This window comes from Dromaius novaehollandiae, chromosome 3 (genome assembly GCF_036370855.1).
Source record: "Dromaius novaehollandiae isolate bDroNov1 chromosome 3, bDroNov1.hap1, whole genome shotgun sequence".
Taxonomy (NCBI): domain Eukaryota; kingdom Metazoa; phylum Chordata; class Aves; order Casuariiformes; family Dromaiidae; genus Dromaius; species Dromaius novaehollandiae.
The window spans coordinates 84,062,231-84,084,631 of NC_088100.1; the positions used below are offsets into that span (position 1 = coordinate 84,062,231).

The following is a 22,401-nucleotide window of genomic DNA, read 5'->3' on the forward strand; positions in this document are numbered from 1 at the left end:
AATACTACACTAAGATTTAGTACTAAACATTTACTTGGCAACTGCCAGTTTATAAAACAAAGCAGGCTGCAGCTCCATTCACATTAACAATTATTTACAGATACATGTCTGTATACATTTTCGCCTGCGTTTAAAAGGAATGTTCTTTGCTGTTTACTCCTAGGGTGGGGGAACACGACAGGCAAACACTGTTTACATGGGAGTTATATTGTGTCACAGGTTAGAGAAACATCGATTTAAAGAAGTCTGCAAGTAGTTCCTTCTGCTCTTCCTAACAACGATGAAAACTCAGCACAAAACACAACAACTTGCCAAGAAATCATTATTCAGTTTTCACCATTATTTGCCAAAATAATACTTACCAACTCAGCATTCTCATGTAACAGGTGACTTTCATAGTCTGCACCTTCAAAATATATTGTCCATGTGCCTGGTGACCGTGGATGAGGTATTAGTCTACAAAAACCTAAAAGGGAAAGTAAACATACGCATGATGTTTTCTCAACAGATTAATTAAAACCAAACAGCCTGCCACAGGGAAATACTAAACAACAGAATCTGTCCCTTTATATTCATAGGTATATTGAATCTTGTACCTTAGATGCAATTAGAGGCTTCACTGCAATTTCATGATACCTACAAAATCCTACAGTTCTATAGCTGCTGCTTCTGAGAAATATGTATGTATCTGAAAACTCTAAAATCTTATAGAAAACTGCTGGGTTGCAAAAGTTGTATGTAACAACCAGACACAAGAGCGACATGAAACATCAATTCATCTTTCAGAACATGGGCAGCTCTCAGAATAAGGCAGCACCATGGAAATCTTTTGTTTTGCACTCAATCCCACTAGCTGGTCTCTGCAGAGTTATAGCAGAACTGAAGATCATAGACACTCCTTACCATTTTCAGTGCAACCATGCTATTAGACGTGGGGTTTTGGTTATTGTTAACTGAGCAATTCCTAGAATAAAAAAGGAGCCACAGCAGCTGAAAGGTTGAATGAGTGCTTTGTCCAATGTCAATGCAAGTCTATAGCAGAGACTGAAATTTAACTGAAGTCCTTCAGTCAGATCTACGTTGCTTTTAAGGTATCTAGCATTCTCCCCTAAATCAGGGACAGTAAGAACCCAAATCACAGTCAAATTACAAGTCGCCCTACCAAAATAGAACAGATGCTCCTTCTCACACAAAGACCATCTTTCGGCAACTCAGTTTACACTGGCTTACTGTAAACCAGTCACTCAGCAAAATTTAAGAGAGACCAAAAAAGTACAATTTTGATTGTATGCTTTAAAAACGAATTGCATATAAAAACTATACAGACATTTTTTAAACAAATACATTTGCTAACTAAAATATTTTTTCCACTAGTCTTCTCTACTCTCAACACATCGTCTACAACTCATTTAACTTTTGAAACACTCAGTTTCCTAGTATTTTTTTTAATGCAAGAATATTGCCTTTCCATAAACTAACAGCTAGAACTAACAGTTGCAAAACTTTTCTATAGGACTGACCAAGTCTGCTTTGTATATAGCCTCTTCTGCTGTCACATATATCATGATATTCCTGTTGAATGTTTTAAACAATTGCTTATTAAACAGAAAATTGATAAGATATTATATGGCAAAGATGTGTCTAATAAAACGAAGTAGCTCAAGACAAGGATGAAAGCTAACAATTCGTGACCATTCATTCACTGTAAATGCTCCGAACTAGAGGGACAGTACAACAAAAAAGTCAGATCCACTGCTTTGCTTTCTCCTCAAATTCATTCAACTTTCACCCAATCATATCAGTTCTTTACTCTTCATTTCAAATTTTGTTAGCGCACAAATTCCCAAGCAATACATTCTTTTTTTGATGAACACTAATGAACTATTTTAAGCTCCAGCGTTTTCCTCAATGTTATATGGAAGCAGCTGATTTGTTAAAAAAAATAAAATAAACAAACCAAAACAAACAAACCCACACCCACAAACCACTAAGCTATTTAATATACATTAGCTTTAGAAGTAGCTTGACTCTGAAACTGTTAAAGTATTATAAAAATTTACATTTATGTTGCAGCATTGGTAATCAAGCATCAGTTTTCATATGGCGATTGAGGCACTGTTCTCACAAAGAATGAGTTTTTAATATTTCCATAACTAATGCCCGAAAATAGATTTTCCCCTCAAATTCAGGTTGCCCACAACCTGCCTGAAGAGATGATGGGCAGGTGCTGCCTTCTGTCAAACAGTGTAATCATTTCTGGAAAAGCATCAGACAACAAAGGCAAACGCTAGTCTCCTGCTTGCTGTTGACTTTGAGTTTCGGTGTTTACTTACTCCAGCAATTCTAATTCTATATTCTAATTCTAATATAATTCACTTGGCCCAGCTAAGAGATGAGCACAGGGGTACAAAGTTGCTCTTTCTCCTTCTTTTTGTTCTGCATCATAAGCTTTCTTTGCCTTTCCACAGTCAGTATTTTTTTGTCTTTTCTGCTCTTTTTCATACTACAAGATCACAAATAGTAACACTCTATGGAGAAGCCAGAAGGTATTTTTTTAGTACAACTACATGCATAAAAACCTTAAAATAAATGATTACTAGATAACCCTTACTCACAGCACACTTTACACAACTATTTAATTTCTTTTTGTAACATGCTGCATCTATTGTTGCTCCAGCACCAAAAGCTGAAAAAAAAAAAATTCTTTGCAGCAAAGGCAAAATGAAATTTCAGTAGACACTATTAAGTACATACTGATTATTTAGAACCTTGAAAATGAAGGAAAGGGCCAGGGAGAAAGGGTAAGAATTCAAAAATCCTGCGTACCTTTATGGATTGCAAAAGTAAATACTTGAAGGAGAATAAGAAGATTGAAGCATTCATAAATAGATTTACAAATAACTAAAATGTATTTCAGGTTCTGTGTTATTCATTGCACCAGAAAAGAAACATCATTACACTGTAAAACAGCAGAACTAACCCCTCTGGCAGAGCGGATCTAAAAATTCTTGTAACCCGCTTGGAACATTTCTGACAACATCACACGAATATCCATCTTCTGGTAAAAGAAAAGGTAGCTGTAAGTCAGGATCCTCCTCCAGCTGGACTTCTCTACCATCGCTGCGAGCAAGTTCATCAGCCGTATTTTCTGCAACAGTTACTACATTCTCTATCAATTCCTGGAGAGAAGGCAGAAAGACATTATTATTATTATTGAGGGACAGTTTTCATTAAGGAAAAAGAAAATTCATTTAGAAAATACTACGACTGCATGAAAAAGGAACTTAGGAAGCTAAATATCAGATATAAAACTTTTGGCTCTACTTTGTACAGAAAGTATGCTGCATCACTCTCTTTGATCAAATCCCATGGATTATGCAGTTACAGAATAAAACTGAACAGCATCTATTTTTTTACTCCAATATTTTTAAAATGTTATATGTTCCTGCTTGATTTGACAACTGTATTTGAGAAATATATAGCATAGAATATATATGCCAGAGGATAAGTTGGAATCACAGCCAAACTAATTTTGACACTTTGCCATGTTGAGTATAGATATTTCTGTAACACTACATATATATATAGAAGAAACATACAACTTAGGTATACAAGGATTTTCAGCTCCATCAGGACGTACAAACACACAGAGACCAAGGGCATATACAATTCTCTGTTTCAGAATTTTTATATAACTATTTCTTTAATTCCACACCTGTGAGCTCAGTATAATATGAAGGACCCCATAACATAGACAGATACACCTGTGTAAACACAGTGCACAGGCACACAACACGTGAGTACAATCACTCAGGTGCAGCAAGAGCTGCAGATTTTACATTTGGCACACAACTGTTCCTACCACAGAAAGCTCTAGGAAACTAGTACACTTTTCACAACATAGCTACTGTGGCAGCACATAACACAAGCAGTCTTCCTACTACATTTTAATGAGACCTCTAAGAGTTCTACAGGACATATATATTACTACACTGTACTAAATTAATTCAGAAGTTAACAAATATCAAAGTCCTAACAACTTTCCAAAAAGTTAAGGTGCAAGCAGTATTTTATGTTTCTCTGTTCTTCTACTCTCCGAAACTTATTCAAAAGAGCACACAATGAAAAGGCTTTTATCTCTCTCTTTATTCAAGCAGTTGCTCCTTTTTTTCTGTTTTGTTTTGTTTTCTTTGCCAACCTATGACGTTCAAGGTAAGTTTTAACGTGAAGATTTTCAGTTGTTAAGTTTGCATTACTGAAAGAAAAAGTGCTGTAGACAGACAACTTTCAAAAAGACTGCAATTGTCATTGTCCAAACACCCTGCATCTTCAGAGTTACATGCTTTGCCGTAGGAACCAAGAAACCACTCCAGGTCTTACTCATCACTGTGTTGCACTGATCAGGCAGCAAAAATAAAAAAAAATCTTTACCTCTAGCTAATTAGCAATCCCTCCGAAAGAGAACTCATCCCTGAGATACGTGATTTTGCTATCATCAAGCTATAATTATTACAATTCATTTATATGAAGCTGCCACAAATATTACATGTAGATTCCTTTATAGAATATTTGCTTCCTATAGAATATTTGATTTACCGAAGATTCAGATTTGATTTCAAGTCTCTCTTCACAGCTTCTATTTGGCTCCCAAGACCAGCTTAACAGTTTGGTCTTAATCTTATCCCAGTTACACTAAAGAGCAATGCAGAATCTGTAAGCCTAATAAGGCAGTTTTATGACTTCAGCACAATTGAAAAAAGCAGTCAAGACACACATGTATGTGCTGAAACTGAGCATTCAGTTGGGAACAAGCTTCTAGCAGGAAGTCAGATACATTCCGTCTGTCTTTAGGAAGTGTTCTTCGAGAAGAGCCTTTTTACCATAAAAGGTGATAGTTTTTAAAAGAATTACATCGAACTACAATATGTGAATTTAAATGCCTTTATACTCCTTTGGATAAATTCCAAGCCTTGAAATTTTTCATATTTGGCAGCAAAAAGTCAGAATTCAAATGTACATATCTTTCTTAGCAAAGAGCAAAGTGGTTCCAAACACCACTTCGCCACAACAGGGAAAACTGACCATTTTGTAATCCTCTCTGAAACAAAGATGATCTATCAAATCCAGCATTATATTTTTGGAGGCCATAAAGAACAACAATAATAAACTATAGAATGTTCTACCTATGTGCAAACAGGAAGTATAAGCTCTGTTCTTCTGTGAAAGGCACTTTGATTTGGCAGCCAACATACAAAAGCAACTCTACTCGTTACAAGTGCCCCTTCAGAGCTTTAGAAGCATTATACTCGTACCTTTGATTTAATAAGTGGATGTATCCAAAGTTATTAAAAATTGATTTTGCAGACAATGTATTCAGTTATACAAATATTACATTATCTTCACTTTTTAAGATTTTTGAGATCAATCAACTATCCTGCAATTCACAGTTTACTTTACTTTTCCTGCATATATGATTATAATCCTGCAAGGAATACAAACCTTTTGATGTTTGCCAAAAAGATTTTGCCCATGGATAAGGTTTAGAATAGTCAGTCATATCCCTTATACATCAAGACAAAAATCAGTTCAGAAAGCAATCTATATCTATCTATATACATATATATATATACACACACACACACACACACACACACAAAACTTAGAGGTTTCATGTATCTATTTGTTCATCTGAAGATACTGTCCACTGCCTGTATGAAGGAATACAAAATTCATATATGTTTACAACCCACATATGAAAGTGCTGAGTATCCCAGCTTCTTTCATTTGATTTCTACAGTCAAAATTGTATTCCTTGTTTCTTGTGGCTATACTCAGAACTAGCTTTTGGAAGTGGAGTTTTCTATGTACCTCTCTTCTACCACCTTATTGATTTCCTCCGCAAAGGGTGTAAGATGCAGTGACACCTCTTGGAGCATGCTCAGCAAATACAGTGATACTTTACTTTCAGAATCAGCATAAGAGATTTTTTACAATCTCCTGCTCAAGTTCCAGTGAAGCATATCCACAAAATATGATGCCCAGGAGCAGGCTGCTACCACCAATAAATACTTCTTAGTATATGGAAGAACAGAGGCCCAGTCTGACTCTTCTCATAACAGTATCAAACCAATCAAACAGTAAGATGGCCATTTTCGGCCACAGTGTTTTTATTTTTAAATCCATGTTCCCCTCAGGTATGTTAACACCACAGTAATCAAGAGAAAAGACTTACTGTTGGGATAAGTGGTTCGTCTGGAGCACAGTGATAATTCTGCAACAAAGCTTGTAACTGCAGAGAATTCAACTTAAAGCAGGTACTGTTAATATTTGGAACATCGGCATGTGAGTACTTGTCCATTGTAAGCAATGTAGTTGCCTGAGAATGGGGGGGGGAAAAGAAAAGTCACAGGAGACAAATCCAAACCTGAATGAAGCTTTAGCCTTTGTTTCTGAATTATCCTCAGTCAAGAGGCAGGAGAAGGCAAACAGTGAGAAGCCAGATTTGCTACAAAAGCAACAGAAATTTCCCCAAAATAACCACTACCTACATCTCCTGTACCTGTAAGACAAGTGAATTTTAAACCTATGACAAAGCAGGTATATCAGTTTTTCACCTTCTCTTCTTGTCTCTGTTCAACCTAGTTGTAGCTCAGTATAATGAGCAGAAATTGAACAGCATGTTAGCTAAAGTCACTAAGTATTAATTTCACTTGTAACTTTAATGTTACAGATGTCAGACATTTTGTATCTTTGCATGCTACCTCAGTGTTCCAGGACTGATTCACACAAACTACACTTGTCAACAAGCTATTCTCTAGGAACGCACAATATACAAATAACCTCTTTGAATGCACAATTATTTTAGGACTGTTAATGAGAAATGCAAACACTCACCTGCACTATTCTGCTTAAGTGGCAATCAGCAGCTAATTCTAAACCCTGTTTTTCTGCCCAGGCTTCAATATGGCCCAACTGCTGACGAATGATGGCTCCCCAGTAATGCGAACATAACCCTGAATCTGGGTCAGTAACTAATCTGTTAAAAAGCCACATGTTGATAAAATGAAACAGCTGGGAGAAGAGCTGTATAGTCAGCGCAGCATTCACTCTACATCGTCGCAATAGGGACATAGCTCCAGTCAGTGTATGCAACACATCGTCTACAGAGATAAAGCAAAAAGTGCATCAATTTACATAAAACAACATACAACTGGTTTAGGCCATAAACACTAATATGTAGGATACACTCAACGCAAGTTGGTTAATACTAGGTAGAACCTATACAAATCTAAGTTATACACCCTTTTAGAAATAAATCTCACTTCATGTTTTTTCTGTAATAATTCTGAGATTCAGCAGCATTTAACTGATAGTTAAAAAAAATTTTTTATAACTTCTGAAGTGCAAATTAACTCTTGTATTTAGTATACATGTATACCAGTTATATTTGACATTCAAATCATATCCTCACTTCAATGTTTAAACTCATTTTCCTATTAGTTTTAGTAACATGTTAGAATCTTTATATTCTAGTTTGAAATGTATATTGCAATTATTCCATAGCTTTTTTGTTAAATACGAACTGCAGTCAAGAATTTCAGCAAAAATTATTCACGCTGCATGATATACTTCAAAAATTACAGAAAACACCTCCTGTTTGCACATCATGTTTTTTAAAACTATTCTAATTTCTTTCATCCATTATTTCACTGCAATATTATGCAATAAGCAACAGGCACTTCCTGTTAGCTTCACTAAGAACAAACATCCTTTTATGCTTCCTGGTAGAATGCATAATGCATGTAGAACATTTATCTCCAAGCGTTCTTTTAAGGCAATACTTGCATCTGAAATCCCTATTAAAGAGACTGCCAAATTCACTTCTTTAGCACTGAAAAAGAGAAGCATGGCTAAAAGAAATTATCTAAATGTTTCAAGATAGCAACCTATAAAGCAACTTAAAAATAACTGAAATAATGAGCATCATCATCTCCCCTTATTCCCTAAGGTGTAGCATAGTTTTACCTGTTAAAATATCAGATTGCTACTTTTTACAAGTTTTCCCCTTTTCAGCATAGGACACTAGATATGTAACAGTACATCTTTATAGTCTTCCTCGAATGCTCAACATAGGAAAAAAAGCAATTACAGCAAGCTTAATATCCAGACAATTTTTTCTAATGCAGCCCAGGATACCATTGGCCTTTTTTGCCATAAGGGCACATTGCTGGCTCATGGTCAGCTTGTCCACCAAGACTCCCAGGTCCTCCTCTGCAGAGCTGCTTTCTAGCAGTTTGGTCTCCAGCCTGTACTGGTGCATGGGGCTATTCCTGCTCAGGGGCAGGACTCTGCCCTATCATTTATTGAACTTCATGAGGTTCCTTTCTGCCCATCTCTCCAGCCCAACAAGGTCCCTCTGAATGGTAGCACAGTCCTCTGTCAGCCACTCCTCCCAGTTTTGTATCATCAGCAAACTTGCTGAGGGTGCACTCTGCCCCATCATCCAGGTCACCGATGACTAAATGGAACAGGACTGGACCCAGAATTGACCCCTGGGGTACACCGCTAGTTACTGGCCTCCACGTCCTTGGAAATGGTACCAGTACCACCTGCTCCATCACCTTCCCAGGGATCGAGAGGAGGCTGACTGTCCTGTAGTTCCCTGCATCCTCTTCCTTGCTCTTTTGCAAAACTGGAGGGACATTTGCTTTTTTTTTCAGTCCTCAGGCACCTCTCCTGGTCACCATTCCAAAGGGATTGAGAGTGGCCTTGCAGTGACACTGACCAGCTCCCTCAGCACTCGTGGGTGCCCCATCAGGGCCCATGGACTTGTGGATATGCAGTTTGCTGAAGTGATCCCTAACCTGACCCCCCTCCACCAAGGGAAGGTCTTCCTTTCTCCAGACTTTCTCTCTAGTCTCCATGGTCTGGGATATATGAAGGCCAGCCTTACCAATAAAGACTGAGGCATTCAGTACCTCAGCCTTTTCTGTGTCCTTTGTCACTAGGGCCTCAGATACTGACCTACTGGAGCAAATTCAGCAGATAACCACCAAAACAATTAGGAAGCTGGACCAAGGGACGTACAAAGAGAGACAGAGAAGTGAGTTTGGTTCAGCTTGGGGAAGGGAAGGCTAAGCACAGAACCTACTGTTGTCTTCATCTACCTAAAGGGGGGCTTAAGAAACAGACTCTTCTCAAAGGTGTACAGTGACACAATAGAAAAACAGGTACACACACAAAAATTGCAACATGGGAAATTCCAATTAGCTACAGGAAAAGGCTGGGTTTTTTTTTGTTTTTTTTGTTTTTTTTTGTTTTTTTTAAACCATAAGGGTGGCTGAACACTGGAACAAGTTACTCAGAGATGTTATGGAATCTCTACCCTTACCTGGAGATTCAAAACTCAATTGGACAAAGCCCTGAACAACCTGATCTAGCTGACCCTGCCTAAAGTGAGATGTTGGACTAGGTAACATTCAGCAGTCCCTTCCAACCTAAATTATTCTACCATTTTTAAACCAATACATATCATGTAAATGTCATCACTGTCTTTTCATCCTGTCTGTATACAACTCAAACAGTTCTCAGGGGTTAGGGCAACCTGTAAATGTCACTTATTGTTAAGAAAAATTCTATTTATTTATTACTAATTAACTGTATGTTTAGAAGCAATGAAACGAGATCTAGTAGTCTAACCTATTTTAGGCCTCTGAGGATTATTTTCCTCTGGATCATCAAGGAATGCTGGCATGTAGTTATTAAGCTCCGACTGCAGACAATGAACCAGGTACCTGTGAGGAAGGAGAAAAAAAAAAGGGAGTTTTAACATCCTGCATGTGCTCATTATGCATGCTTCTAAAGAGAGATCTATCAAATCATAACATTCCTGAAATCACAGTCTTATGTATGTGACTAAATTGAATCAAAAAATACTTTTTAAGAAGACAGAGAGACTAGTTCTGTATCTTTCATAGAAACGTTAGGAAAAGAACTGGTTCAGCAAGGAACCCACTTGGCCACTTTAATGCAACATTGCTACCACAAGTGCAAGTGGAGATCACACGCTTTATAAAGAGATGTTTTTAGGCCAAATGTTGGTCCTTCAAGATTACTATTTACTTTCTCCTTTTTAATTCTACCAAAAACAGGATTGAAGAAAACAGTTATCCTATTCTGAGCCAACACACAGGACTCTGAAATTGTCCTACTCTTTTGTGGGGGAAAAAAAATTGATTTTTGTATTTTTCTTACCTTTAACTAGAGCAAAATGAAAAGCAAGCTTGCTTTAATATTCCTTCACTTCTAATAATTAAACATTTTCATTAAAACATTTCTAAAACTGTTTTTTGTAATTCATTTACACATTTTCTGTTAAAAACTGAAACTAAAATGGAATCCAATTATAATCACACAGATCAAGGAAAATATTTCAAGGCTTTCTATACCTCCCCTTTCTGTTTCACTGGCAACATTTTTTATGAAATATTTTCAACTGCTATAAAACAACAGTTGTTGGAAGTTCAACCAATTCTGTTATACGACAGTTGCTATCACCAAATAATATTTTCACACAGCAGATTTCTTTCTTTTCATGCTTCTGTCATGCTAGTTTATTTGCCTTCTAAAAATACATTCCACAGTTCTGTTCTCCTAAGGTTTAATACATCCATTTAAAATCTTCCATGTTACAGTGTATTTAGGGGAGAGTTCGCACAGTCATAATTCCGAAATACTCTTTCACACCCAGTCTGCTCATGTTTGGGGGAAATAGAGTGCAATTTCTTCCCAGCCATAGAAGTATACAGTTTGCCAAATAGTGGCCGAACATAGAAGCAGCAAAGACTTGTTTCAAGACACTCATACCAAGCACTCATGGGGATTGAAAAAAGTCACAGCTTCATTAACAGTCATTAACCACTTAGAGGTGATATAAAAATGGAGAATCACTTTGTCAAAATAACTTCTTGCTATATCCTACTTGTCCATATTTCACCAAAGGAAAAAAAAATTCTGTATGAGTACAATGTGATTTGGTCCTTCTCTGATACCTTTCAACAGCTCAGAAAGTGATGGCAAAGTTTCACACACTACAGGTAAGTTCTTTATCAATCCCAAACCATCATGCCCTATTTGAGTAAATGCTATTCAAAACATCTGAAGTACTTAAAAGTGTGTGTTTAATCTAGATGGTTCTAAGATTAAAAAAAAAAAAAAAAGAGGAATTGTACAAGCTACTAAACTTAGTCAGAATTACATCTTTTTCCAAAAAAAACACGTGCCATGGATTATGTATTATTACTGACATTAAAATCCTGGTTGTAGGGCACAATGAGCGCTTCTACTTATTCTTCCAAATATGTTAGGAAACACCACACAACATCACTGAAACAGTCTTAACAGTAACATCTGGAATTTGTAGCAAGTGCATTACTTTCATCATACCTGTTTCATACCATAACTGTTCAGAACAATATAGCATCCCTTAAAGCTAAACAGTTAAACCATGGATAGGTTTCCCAATGCTGTCACAATATAAAAAAATTAAGATTATATTCTGTGCTATTACAGAAGCATTAAAAGATTGTATGTAAAATAGTCTACAAGAGTGGGAAGGATAAGTATGAGCCCTTGATGTAGGCCGGCATCTGGTTGTGAGTTTTTCCAAAAAGCAGAATTTATGATTCTTATTTAATTTAATGTATTTTCAGAGTGAAACCATCTGTAAAAAAATACTTGCCTGTGAAGTTATACACAAATACTTGTGCATCTACAGGAGAAAAATTTTAAGTCATATCTTGCAAACTTTCTCCCCCTCCCTTTTTTTAAACCAGCTCTATGGCAACAACAATCTTCATAAATATTGTGCTGAAAAATGTCTGACTTGCTAGGATAATTATGAGGTTCACTGAAACTTCTTTAAACTTCAGTCTCAGCAACACAAATCTGCTGAAAAATGCTTGTTCAATGCTGGCTTTTTAAAAAAAGAAACAGATCTCAAGATGTACAAAAGTCAAGTCTTTTTTTTTTTTTTTTTGATTAGCACTCTGCTCAGTCAGTATTGTCACCTCCGACGATGTTTTCTTTGGAGGATTTCCCCTCCCACTGGGTACTTTATTCAAACTTCCTATTAAACAATACTGTAATTAAATGAGCTGACTAGCATAGGTTGTTTTTACTGCAAGCCTAAACCTGTCTTTATACTACATTCTTAAAAACTGCTAGGCAAACTTCTACTTATGAGAATTATGAAAGGAGCAGATTATTAATCTAATTAGAAGCTCTCAGAAATGCAAGGTTCATAACTTGATCGGTTCATAAATATTTAGTACCATATATTTATACATAACAACAAAAATAAGCTTTCATGACATCTCCATAAAAATGTTAAATTAAGAGAAAGCAATCAACATAAATACAAATTTAAATAAATTTCCTGGAAATTTTTATTTTGCAACTTCATCTATCACAAGAATAGCTACTAACTATTAAGCTGTTCTTTAAATACCCTGCGATTAAAGCTTTGTGTCTACAGATACTAAAATACTTGAAGCATGTACAAACTACAGAAATTTAGTATTAAAAACATTGACTGACTTCTCAACATCTCATTCGGCCAAATACGAGAACCAAAACAACCAAACTTCAAAATGGCAAATCTTTGCAGGTGATTATTCCTTTAACGAAGAAACACGAGGAAAGTGATGCAAATAAAACTCCTGGCATAGCCCAATGATCCATATTCATAAAAGAAAATCACTGTTCAAAGAAATCTAAGTCCTCCTCTCAGATATTTAACAACACATAAAAGACAACTGCTGCATCTAGAGTTGGCAAAAACATGGAGTGATTCCAAAAAAACATAATAATAAAGCTGTCATGTTAACATGTAGAATGCATTCAGTGAAACACAAGTTTGATATCCTTACTTGAATGCCATTTGAACTAAGTGTGCCAAAACATCTTGTGCATCCACAGTAATTCGGCTAAGGTCTCGGTCTTGCTTTATGAAATTCAGTAGTTCAGATGCATTTGCCATCCAAAAGGCAAGTGCCCCAGCAATATTCTTCTGTTTCTGTAAGTAGAAAGAAGCAGGGAACAATACAGAGAAATAGCTTTCCAACAAGACACTGCAGCTTAAAAAGACTCCAAAGATAGACCAGTACCTTTTCCCATTTCACCAAATATATCTCAGATACCAGATATTTGCAAAATGTTTATATATAATATTACAATTGCTGTAACTGATAAATTCAATTTTAATATGTCTACTGAACATACAAAAGTCCATTAACTTGCCAATAGCAGTATCAATAAGGCCATGGCATAAGTGTCTAGTTACACAGAGCTGAGAGCTTAGCTGAATGCAGTATCTGGTAATCTGTATGCTTTTCAAGCACATATTCACTATTGCCCCCTGCCACCCTGATACTGCACTCACGGGTTTTGATACCCAGTGATTCAGTATCAAGTACTGATCTATCTCACCATCTCCCGACCACAAATGCCAGGCCAGGCAACCTCAGATGAGATCCAAAGAATAGGAACCACAAACAACAAAAAAAGAAAATAAAGGGAAGAAAAAGAACTTTGGTCATTTCATATCCACATTGAAGTGCGTTAAGCAGAAATTTATGGAATGCCGTAAAAGTTGCAAAGTCAAAAAAGGATTTTAGTACTGCATGTTCCAGTTGCTGAATGAGTGTTATGAACCGTTCAAGTCCAGCTGTTTGAGTATTGTATTTTGATATGGAAGCAGCATGAGAAACTGAGCTAAGCCAACATAGCTAGGATCAGTTCCCAGCAGTATATCCTACCTGATCAACCTGGTCTACCTCCTGGAGAAAAACGGACGAAGGAAATCAAACAGAATAGAAGAAAAACTTGTGAACAATCATGATAGTTTTAGAAATCAAACACTAAATATGAAGGTACAACACTTATGTTCACAGTTATACACAGACTTAGACACAGCATTAATAAGCAGCTATGATGCAACTGAGCCACTTTAAAAAAAAAAAAAAAAAGGGGGGGAATTATTTCAGTAGGACTTGTAGCACAACAGCTGAGAACTGAAGTGCCACACATAATGGTTAAATTAAAGGAATGCGCTCTACTAGCTGACATCCCAGACTTGTTGGTTATTCCACACTCAGTGCACCACAGAAACCCCACAGAACATTTTGCAGGCTATGGGGTAACTAGCCACATGAGTAACAGACCGAGGGAGCTACTTGCCCACACTGCTGCAATGAAGACAATGTACAAACACATGCAAAATGGGGACAAAAAAAGTCCCCACCGAAAAACAAAACAAAAACAACAAAAACAACAACAACAAACAAAAAACTAGGACAGATTTAATACATGGCTTTTCAAATAAAGAACAAAAAAAACCTGTTTCAAACAACAAGAGGGAGTCAAATGAAACACCACACTAACAGCTTCTTAAATAATGGTAGGCATAAGCTACATTGAGTTAAGCAAACAAACAAACAAAAAAAACCACACCAGATATGCCTGTCTGCTTAGTTAAAACTGAGTTCTTATTTCATATTTTTCAGCTTTCTGCTAAGATCACTCTCCCCCACCTGCCTCACAGTAAGCTTAAATACAAAAATTTGAGGTGTTGTTTGCTGTCACTATTGCAATTTTATTCAGAGCTCCAACAACAAATTGCCACTACTCTTCGTCTTCCCCTTTTCCAGTCAAGGAACTCTGAACTGATTGAACATGTGTTGGTACAGAATGAAAGGAGATGTTCTTTCTGGAAACAGATGTTAAAATTTGCAGAGAATCAAAAATGCCATGAAGTGATTTAAAAATCAGAATACACAAGCTTGGTTTGTCTACACACCTTAAGTTCCTATTCCAAAATTTTTAATGAAAGTGCTCAGCCTTTTCATAGCTCCCCCAAAATTTCTTCCCTATCCATTGACATTACATATACTAATGCATCAAAGACTACAAAAAAGTCACAGAATTCATGTTAGCAAGTACTTCTAGAGTAACTTCAGAAAGCTATCAAGTCTCCTTCTGATCTAGTTAAGCAAAATCAGAATCAAAACCCCTCCTCTTTTATTCACAGTCCAGCACAAGAGTTTGTGCACCTTCCCTTTGCTTCTCTCTGCTTTGGGTATTCCCTCGGTCTTTCAGACTCTTAGATCCTTGTCAGTGTAGGCATGTTTTATGGTCAAGATCTACAAAAAAAAGCTATTGTAATACAGCAAGTTATTACACAGTAACAACCATCAACATAAACACTCATTCTACAACCTAGATGAAGTAATTTCACTTAGCTTAGCCAGCAGTGTTTACACACCACTAAAGCAAGTCCAACGTAACAACAACTTCTTGATCAAGCTTCAGTACTACTTTGTCTTCAGCCCATTAGCCTTCAAAATCACTGATGTTCTACTCTCTCGTCATATGTGTAATTTACTATTTTTTCCTAGTTTTCTCCAGCTTCTTCAGCATGGCATTTGGAGGAACCTCCTCCCAATTTTCTTCAGTGTCAATCCCCAACTCTTTTCAGTATTTCTTGTACCTGGGTAACATCTTTCTCAAAACACAAACTTACCTACCATTTCTATGCTGATGCCTTCCCTAAACTTAAGGTTGGAAATTAGATTGAAACTACAAATATGTAAGGCTGCAGAAATGGCCTTTCATAAAGGATAGTCCAGACAAACATTTGGCTTTAATGCAAGTTTCGTGACATTATTAGCAGGATTATATAAAATACAGTTGCTTGCAACGGCCAGAAGGCTGGACTTGATCTGTGAAGCCCTTCTCAGTGCTGGAAATTAATGTTTTTTCAGATCCACTATTTTCTAGTTTTGGTCTGCTTTATTCTGTAAAAACTGATGTCTGAGCCTGCCTCTCAAGTATCTTCTAGCAGCTACATGGTTATTCATTTTGGTTCAACAGAGACAAGATAAAGAGCTTCCTTTGCTTTCCCACTGCCCCCTTCCTCTCACCCCAGTTTTTTGGTGGGGAGTCCTAGTGGCAAGTTTACACCAATCAGTTCTGTAAACAGTCACCATCTTTGATTCAGCCCTGTAACTTCCATGTTATAAGTGAGGCCCACCCTTTATTGTTTCTGCTCCATTCTCCCAGCTCCTTGTTCAGGCTTCTTATAGTTCATGTTCTCCACTGCTGCAACAGTCTGCTCTCTGACTTTAAAAAATTCTCTCTTTCCGTAGCCAGATAACGTTTACAGCAGAAGCTGATTATTTAACTTTTGATACCACTTTGATTTTATCAAATATCCACTTACTATGGCATCAAAACAGTGTACTAGTTCTTCATTTCACATTCAAACAACCTTTCAACCTGACATCAGTTTCAGAATCCACATGAAAGGCTAGTCTTGTTTTCTCACTGTAAAGTTTAACACTGGCAACTTCTGCCATTCTTTCTTATGAAAGGTGAGAGCCTGTTTTAACTATTTACAGAACTGTCTCATTATTGCATCCTCCCTACTGAAAACTCAACTAGAGCTTTCTGAAACCTGAACAAAAGCTGAACAGCTTTGGTCTGCCATGATCTTGACAGTCATGCCATTCTTTTGTTGTTTACTTTTCTCTTCTCTCTTCTCCCTTCATCAACCTGTTGCCTAACACTCACTTGGACTGCAAATTCTTTACAGCAGGATTAATACATTTGTTATGTCTGTATAGTACCTAGCGTAGTAGGATCTTTCCTCTCTACAGGTTACTATAGCAGTATATTTTGTAACAAACATACATGTTTTAATATTATTAAATAAATAAATAGTAAATATAATTAAATAATTATAAAAAGGCATTTCAGTTTTTCCTCTGAGAAAACCCTGCAGACAAAGAAGTTAAAATAACTAACTAACAAGTATACCTGAAATATAACATTGTTTTCTTAGGATATGACCATTACAGTTTATCAACAGTTCAACAATGCCAAGTATTGTCTCATTTCACTAAAAACCCAATGGACCTGATCCTGCACTACTACACAAAACAGAACCCCGCCTGGTGCTCCAGTTGAAGTCTTGCATATGTAGCAGCAATGGTGTCAGACTATGTGTAAGGCACTGAAACACTTGAGAACTTACATTTCTCTTCATAAAGCAGTTGTGTCAACTCAGTTCAAAAAAACCTAGTTTTGCTACCATTTTTGCAGGTACAGAAGTTGTAATAGTAAAAGAACCAAAATTCAAAAGCCACATTTCTTTTTAATATGTCCCCTCCAAGACTCAATCAACACAAACACCTGCTACTTATTCAGTATTCTTTAACAAGGAGATCCAATTTGTTTCTCAAGCGCTCATGAGCAGGAATGCTTGCAAAGATTTTTCCCTTCTAGAGAACAGAAGGATTTCCTGTCATAGAACATATCTTCAAAACAACATTTCCTCCCTACCTGCATTGCTCAGGAGGGAGTTTTCTTGCAACTCACATTTTTTATTGAAAAGAAAACAAATCCTTAGCTGGGAAATTAATGTTGGCTATAGTCTGACCCTTGACAGTAGTTGATTAAATGCTAAAAAAAGACTAAGTTACTAGATAATCTACAACATATATTTAATTCCCTTGAGAGGTTTTTGCAGGGAAACTCACCTGTATAACTCCCTCCATCATGTTCACCATCTTGTTGACTATTGCAATGACTTTGTGAGTACGCTCAGTAGGAGTGATGTCAGGTCTGTACTGGCTTGACAATACATACCGACATGTCATATACAAAACATATGTAGGTGACAGTTTAAAATGAACTGTTGAGCTATTTGTGTAATTTATAATGGCAGATAAGAAGGCATCTTCAGCTGTGGGGGAAGGGGGGGAAAAAAAAAAAAAAAAAGAATTCCAGTAAATCAAAGACAGGAAGAAAATGAAATAAAACATTTTATAGCTTGGGGTTTAGGAGATGCTTTTTTGGAGGAGAAATGGGGAAGAGTGGAGCAAAAAACCTGCATCTGTTACATCCTGCGGTTATTTAGGTACAACAACACACCTTTATATAAAAGCTAGAAAATCTAATAAATCAGAAAACATTTCTATACTATTCCCTATCTCTTTGTTGAAAGTTTGCGGCCTCAAGAGAATAGGAAAATGCAAAGTTTCTCGTCTCCCTTATCATAGGAAATTTTATATTAATAAAATTTGTCTTTGTTTGTTTGAAACTAAATGAGATTTTTCAGCAATCTTTGGTATGATATTTTTCTATCAAATCTGAGACCTTAAAAAAAAAAAAATCACGGAGACTACAACGACAACAAAAATTTAAATGCTAACGTCATCAGATTACATCATCAGATTTTATATTAATTGGATTTTTGAACAATATATAACATAATATCCAAGATATGGAAAACTCTTTATAGAGAGAATGAATTCAGTGTAATGTTGGGGAGGTGGGATTAACAATTTTTCCTGGTTAAATTTGAGTATGTGAAGATAGGGAGTTGAAATGCAATTAGAATTAGGCATGAACCCATTCCAATACACGAAGTGTCTCTTCACCCTCCCCAACAAAACCAATTATATCAGTGAATTAGTTATTATCTATACAGACAATTTTTTTTTTCCATGTTTAAGCTTTAAGTTTTCAAACTGGCTGAAAATACTGCAGAAAAACATGTCAGCAAGTAAGTGTTTATAACTTCACTATATACTCACAGCTTTCCCTGAATTCAATGCTGGCAGGTAATATCAGTTCTGGTCCATGGGTATCCTGAGTTCTAAAGAAAGAAAAATAATCCACATGGGTCATATTAATTACATTGCCAAATGACAGATTTCTCCAAAAACACTGGTTTCAAACACTGACACGTCTTTCCCCCAAATTTTCCTTTTCTTTACCTGTCTCCGAGAGTCATTCAAGCTACACTTGCCCACAAGACAACAGATCATAATACAGGCTTGAACCGTGGAGTCTGCATTATTAAAAAATTTTGCACTGTACGACACACTGATAACATCAGCCTGCCACCTGCCATTGACAGGTTTCAAATAACAAATTATTCACAGACACATGAAAGAAAGTGAATGAAGCTTCAGTCTGAAGGACCAGCTCTGTTATAACAAAATACTTTCCTTGCTATCCTGGAAAAGTACTTGCAAAACTGATGCAAACTTGGTCAACTCCTTTGTCCTTTCTCCTGTTACAGAAACAGAAGTAAAATCTAGCCCCTTCCCTCACACTGCTCTTGCTACACATTAAGTATGTGCCATTCCATGAGCCCCAGAACCACTTCCCTACTTAAAGTGACTGCAATGATCTTTCCTATCATTATAGATCAGAGAATTCAGAGAAAAATGAACAGAAAATTGAATTTTCTGGTGTCTACAAAGTTTAAGCACATATTTCATTCCTCCCTTAAGCAAAAGCATTAATTGGGTTCTTCTCTGTAGACAGACTCCTATTTTTAGGAAATATGTAAAAGCTTAACATCTTTTGCACGCAATAGCCAATTTTAAGCACATTTAACACAATGAGTAGCTTTCTTCTTTCCTCAGCAACTTTCAGAAAGAAAGAATGTAATATGATTACATAAGCCTCATTTTTCTAAGAAGTCAGTTCAAAAAGCAGCAAAAATTTTTCTTATGCAACAAAGCAAAGATACGATGCTGAAGGCATATACTTGGGATACATGACAATCTTCCCCTTTATTCATTCATCACCCATAGCAAAAATCAACAATGTAACTTTGAGAAGAGAGCTGATGTCAAAAGATCTGAAACTAAATTTAATTTCAACATCTTAGATCAAAAAAGAGGTGTTCTTTCAGGGATTTCTTTTTTAGTTGCAAAAAACTAAACCAATGGAGAACTTAACTATGTCATCTAGGTAGCACTTTATAATAAAAGGAGATTGGCAAAACTAAGTTCTGGGAAGCTGAAGGTTAAGGAACAGGTTTCCAGGCACGGCAAGGCACTATGTACACAAATTCCCTGAAGTTAGTTACATTCTGAATGTGAATGTGAATACTCTCTTTATAAAAAGAACACGTCGGTGTTGAAGTTGCAGCCTTTCTTCTGTTTTGATTGCTCTGAATTTAAGCTGAACTAATTTCTCACTACCACCGCACTGTCAAAAGTGCATCATCATTGTCACTGGTAATTATTTCCACAGAAGAGTAGCTACTAATACTCATGCATCTTATTAATAAAGACAATTTCAAAGATGTGTGTAATCCTAAGACTACAAGCAGGTATAACTTGCAGACACAGCTGTAGTAATAAGACACAAATGTTTCAACAATAACGGCTGGTAAGCTGCTGATGAATGACACATTTCATATGCTATTTTATTTTCATTTCTTGGAATGAAAAGATGCTGATCCCATTCAGTGAAAAAGAGTGGAACAGGAAATCAGTTTTCTTGCAATGGGAAAGAGAACAGTACAAGATGTGAGAGCCCATATGCATTAGTGCAAGATTGCTTGCAAAATTTTGGAAGCTGGCTTTAAGAGAGAAATAAATATGCAGTAGGAAGAGGAAGAATTTTTAAAAGAAGTTAATTTAATTTTACCTCCAAATTAGCATTCTCTCTAGAAACAGATGCAGTAAATCAGCTATTTTAGCCACATTAATAAGAGGTTACTTCAGCTCATACCATTGTCTGCCTTCCCCAAGCCCACACAAGAGAAATACTCTCTAGGTAAGCTTTGCAAATCAAAATGTAGCTTAAAATAACTATTTGTACTTCTGGTATCACAGAAGTGATATAACTAGCCAGCCTGTTTTGTTACCAGCTATATTTTAAGTGTATGTTATCTCTGTGCTATTGCTTTTACAGAAACATCCTCTTTATGCTGATGATTTTCCAAGCTAAACAATCTGAAAGTCTAGCCAGCGTATGACTAGAAAGCAAGGCCAGAAAACATTGATTAGGTGTTGCCTCCTCTAAGAAGTACGCGTCAGGTAATATTAGGCTTTAAAACTGCATTAAAAAATACTACAGCACTTTTCCACATATTTCAGTTCTTCACTAGATTAATTGTGTATGATAAACTGCATCTATATACATATATATACACACACACTCTCTCTGCCCCTGTATAACTGCTGTACCCAGCACACTAACTAAATACAAATGAAATACTTTGCAAGGCATGTTAAAATTAGGACTCTGAAAAGTGTCTGCATTCCATTAACACTACTTACACACCACTATCCTCATTTTCAACCACATTTTTAAGAGCTCCTGAAGGGTATCCAAGGCAAAAAATTATCTTTTTCCTTTTGATAAGGTTGCTCCTTCTAATTGAAGTCAGTCCCCTAACAAGCACATATGACTATAATCCTCAACTAAATATTCATCTTTTATTTCAAAGAATCACATTTCAATCAGAACAGCCAGGCCTAACAAATAAATCAAAGATGTTTTTTCAAATTTCAATTTAGTTCCTTCTACAGACTAGAGAGGAAAAAATAAGGCATTCTCAAGTTCAAATTTTTGCTCTGCAACCCATGCACTGAGTGATCAGAAGGAAGTCTTCTTTGCCTTATTATTTAACATTGAACAGCAGTGATGAACACACACACAAAATACAAGGACATATTTTTAAGCAAACATAACAGCTACTTCACGCCATGATTACCATCCTTACAGTTCACAGAACAAGGCTAGAGTATCCCAGAGGGAGTCTAATTACCGATTCACTAAATATATCCATGAAAGGGAAGAACTCAAGTTACCTGAGCAACTCATTGACTAGCATTTCCTAATCTGAAAGCCTGACTTCACCAATTCGTTAATCTCAACATAGCGCATATATGTGACAGAGTGCATGCAACAGAAATGATGTACTACTTATTTATTTAAACATTTAGCTGGATAAATAGTTCTATGTATGCCCTCTTCCTATACATATATATATATATATATATATATATATATATATATATATATACACACACACATTATACATTCACGTACGACACACATATAAATACAGTTTCAATGTCAGCACTGGTGATAAGAAAGAATTTTGTACTTGCAACTATCACAAATCTAAGAATAATTTAGCAGCCTGTTTAAAACATTTTCTGCACACTTAGTTATCAAGATGAAGAAAAACTACGTATAGTAACAGTAACCCTAATGTTACCGTTACCCTGTGTGTTCTCTTCAGAGGGATTTAAAAAAAATAAAAATAAAAATAAAAAAAGCCAAGACGCAGCTCACCGATGGCTCTATACATTTGCAATATACAAGTTGCCCCAAGATAATCCTGTTGGATAAAATACTCTTGTTGGAAGGTAAAAATACAGAAATATAACGCATCTTCACACAGATACAAACGCACAGTTAGAATTCAGCAAATATTAACAGTAAAAACATCAAGAGCTTCTGACTGGCTATAAAAGGTTCAAAAGGAAGTTTTGTTGATCTTTCCTGAGAGAGACAAGGACAGGA

At 36.2% G+C, this 22,401-nt stretch overlaps 1 protein-coding gene across 20 annotated transcripts in view; it reads right to left on the reverse strand.

The window, feature by feature from the left end:
- The window catches only part of AFDN (afadin, adherens junction formation factor), a 137,625-nt gene that overhangs the window by 45,908 nt on the left and 69,316 nt on the right, over positions 1–22,401 (reverse strand). For 13 of the 20 annotated variants that reach the window (XR_010388476.1, XM_064509317.1, XM_064509316.1 and 10 more), the window contains 9 exons: positions 18,657–18,718; positions 17,598–17,803; positions 13,818–13,838; positions 12,930–13,075; positions 9,700–9,794; positions 6,895–7,160; positions 6,233–6,376; positions 2,981–3,179; positions 363–466 (listed from right to left, as the gene is read on the reverse strand). Coding sequence is in view for 19 of the 20 variants with exons in the window: in XM_064509317.1 (XP_064365387.1) it covers positions 363–466; positions 2,981–3,179; positions 6,233–6,376; positions 6,895–7,160; positions 9,700–9,794; positions 12,930–13,075; positions 13,818–13,838; positions 17,598–17,803; positions 18,657–18,718 (1,243 nt within the window). In the remaining variant the exon portion in view is untranslated. The remainder of the gene's footprint in view (positions 1–362; positions 467–2,980; positions 3,180–6,232; positions 6,377–6,894; positions 7,161–9,699; positions 9,795–12,929; positions 13,076–13,817; positions 13,839–17,597; positions 17,804–18,656; positions 18,719–22,401) is intronic. The other 7 variants (XM_064509329.1, XM_064509321.1, XM_064509335.1 and 4 more) reach the window with 1 other exon arrangement.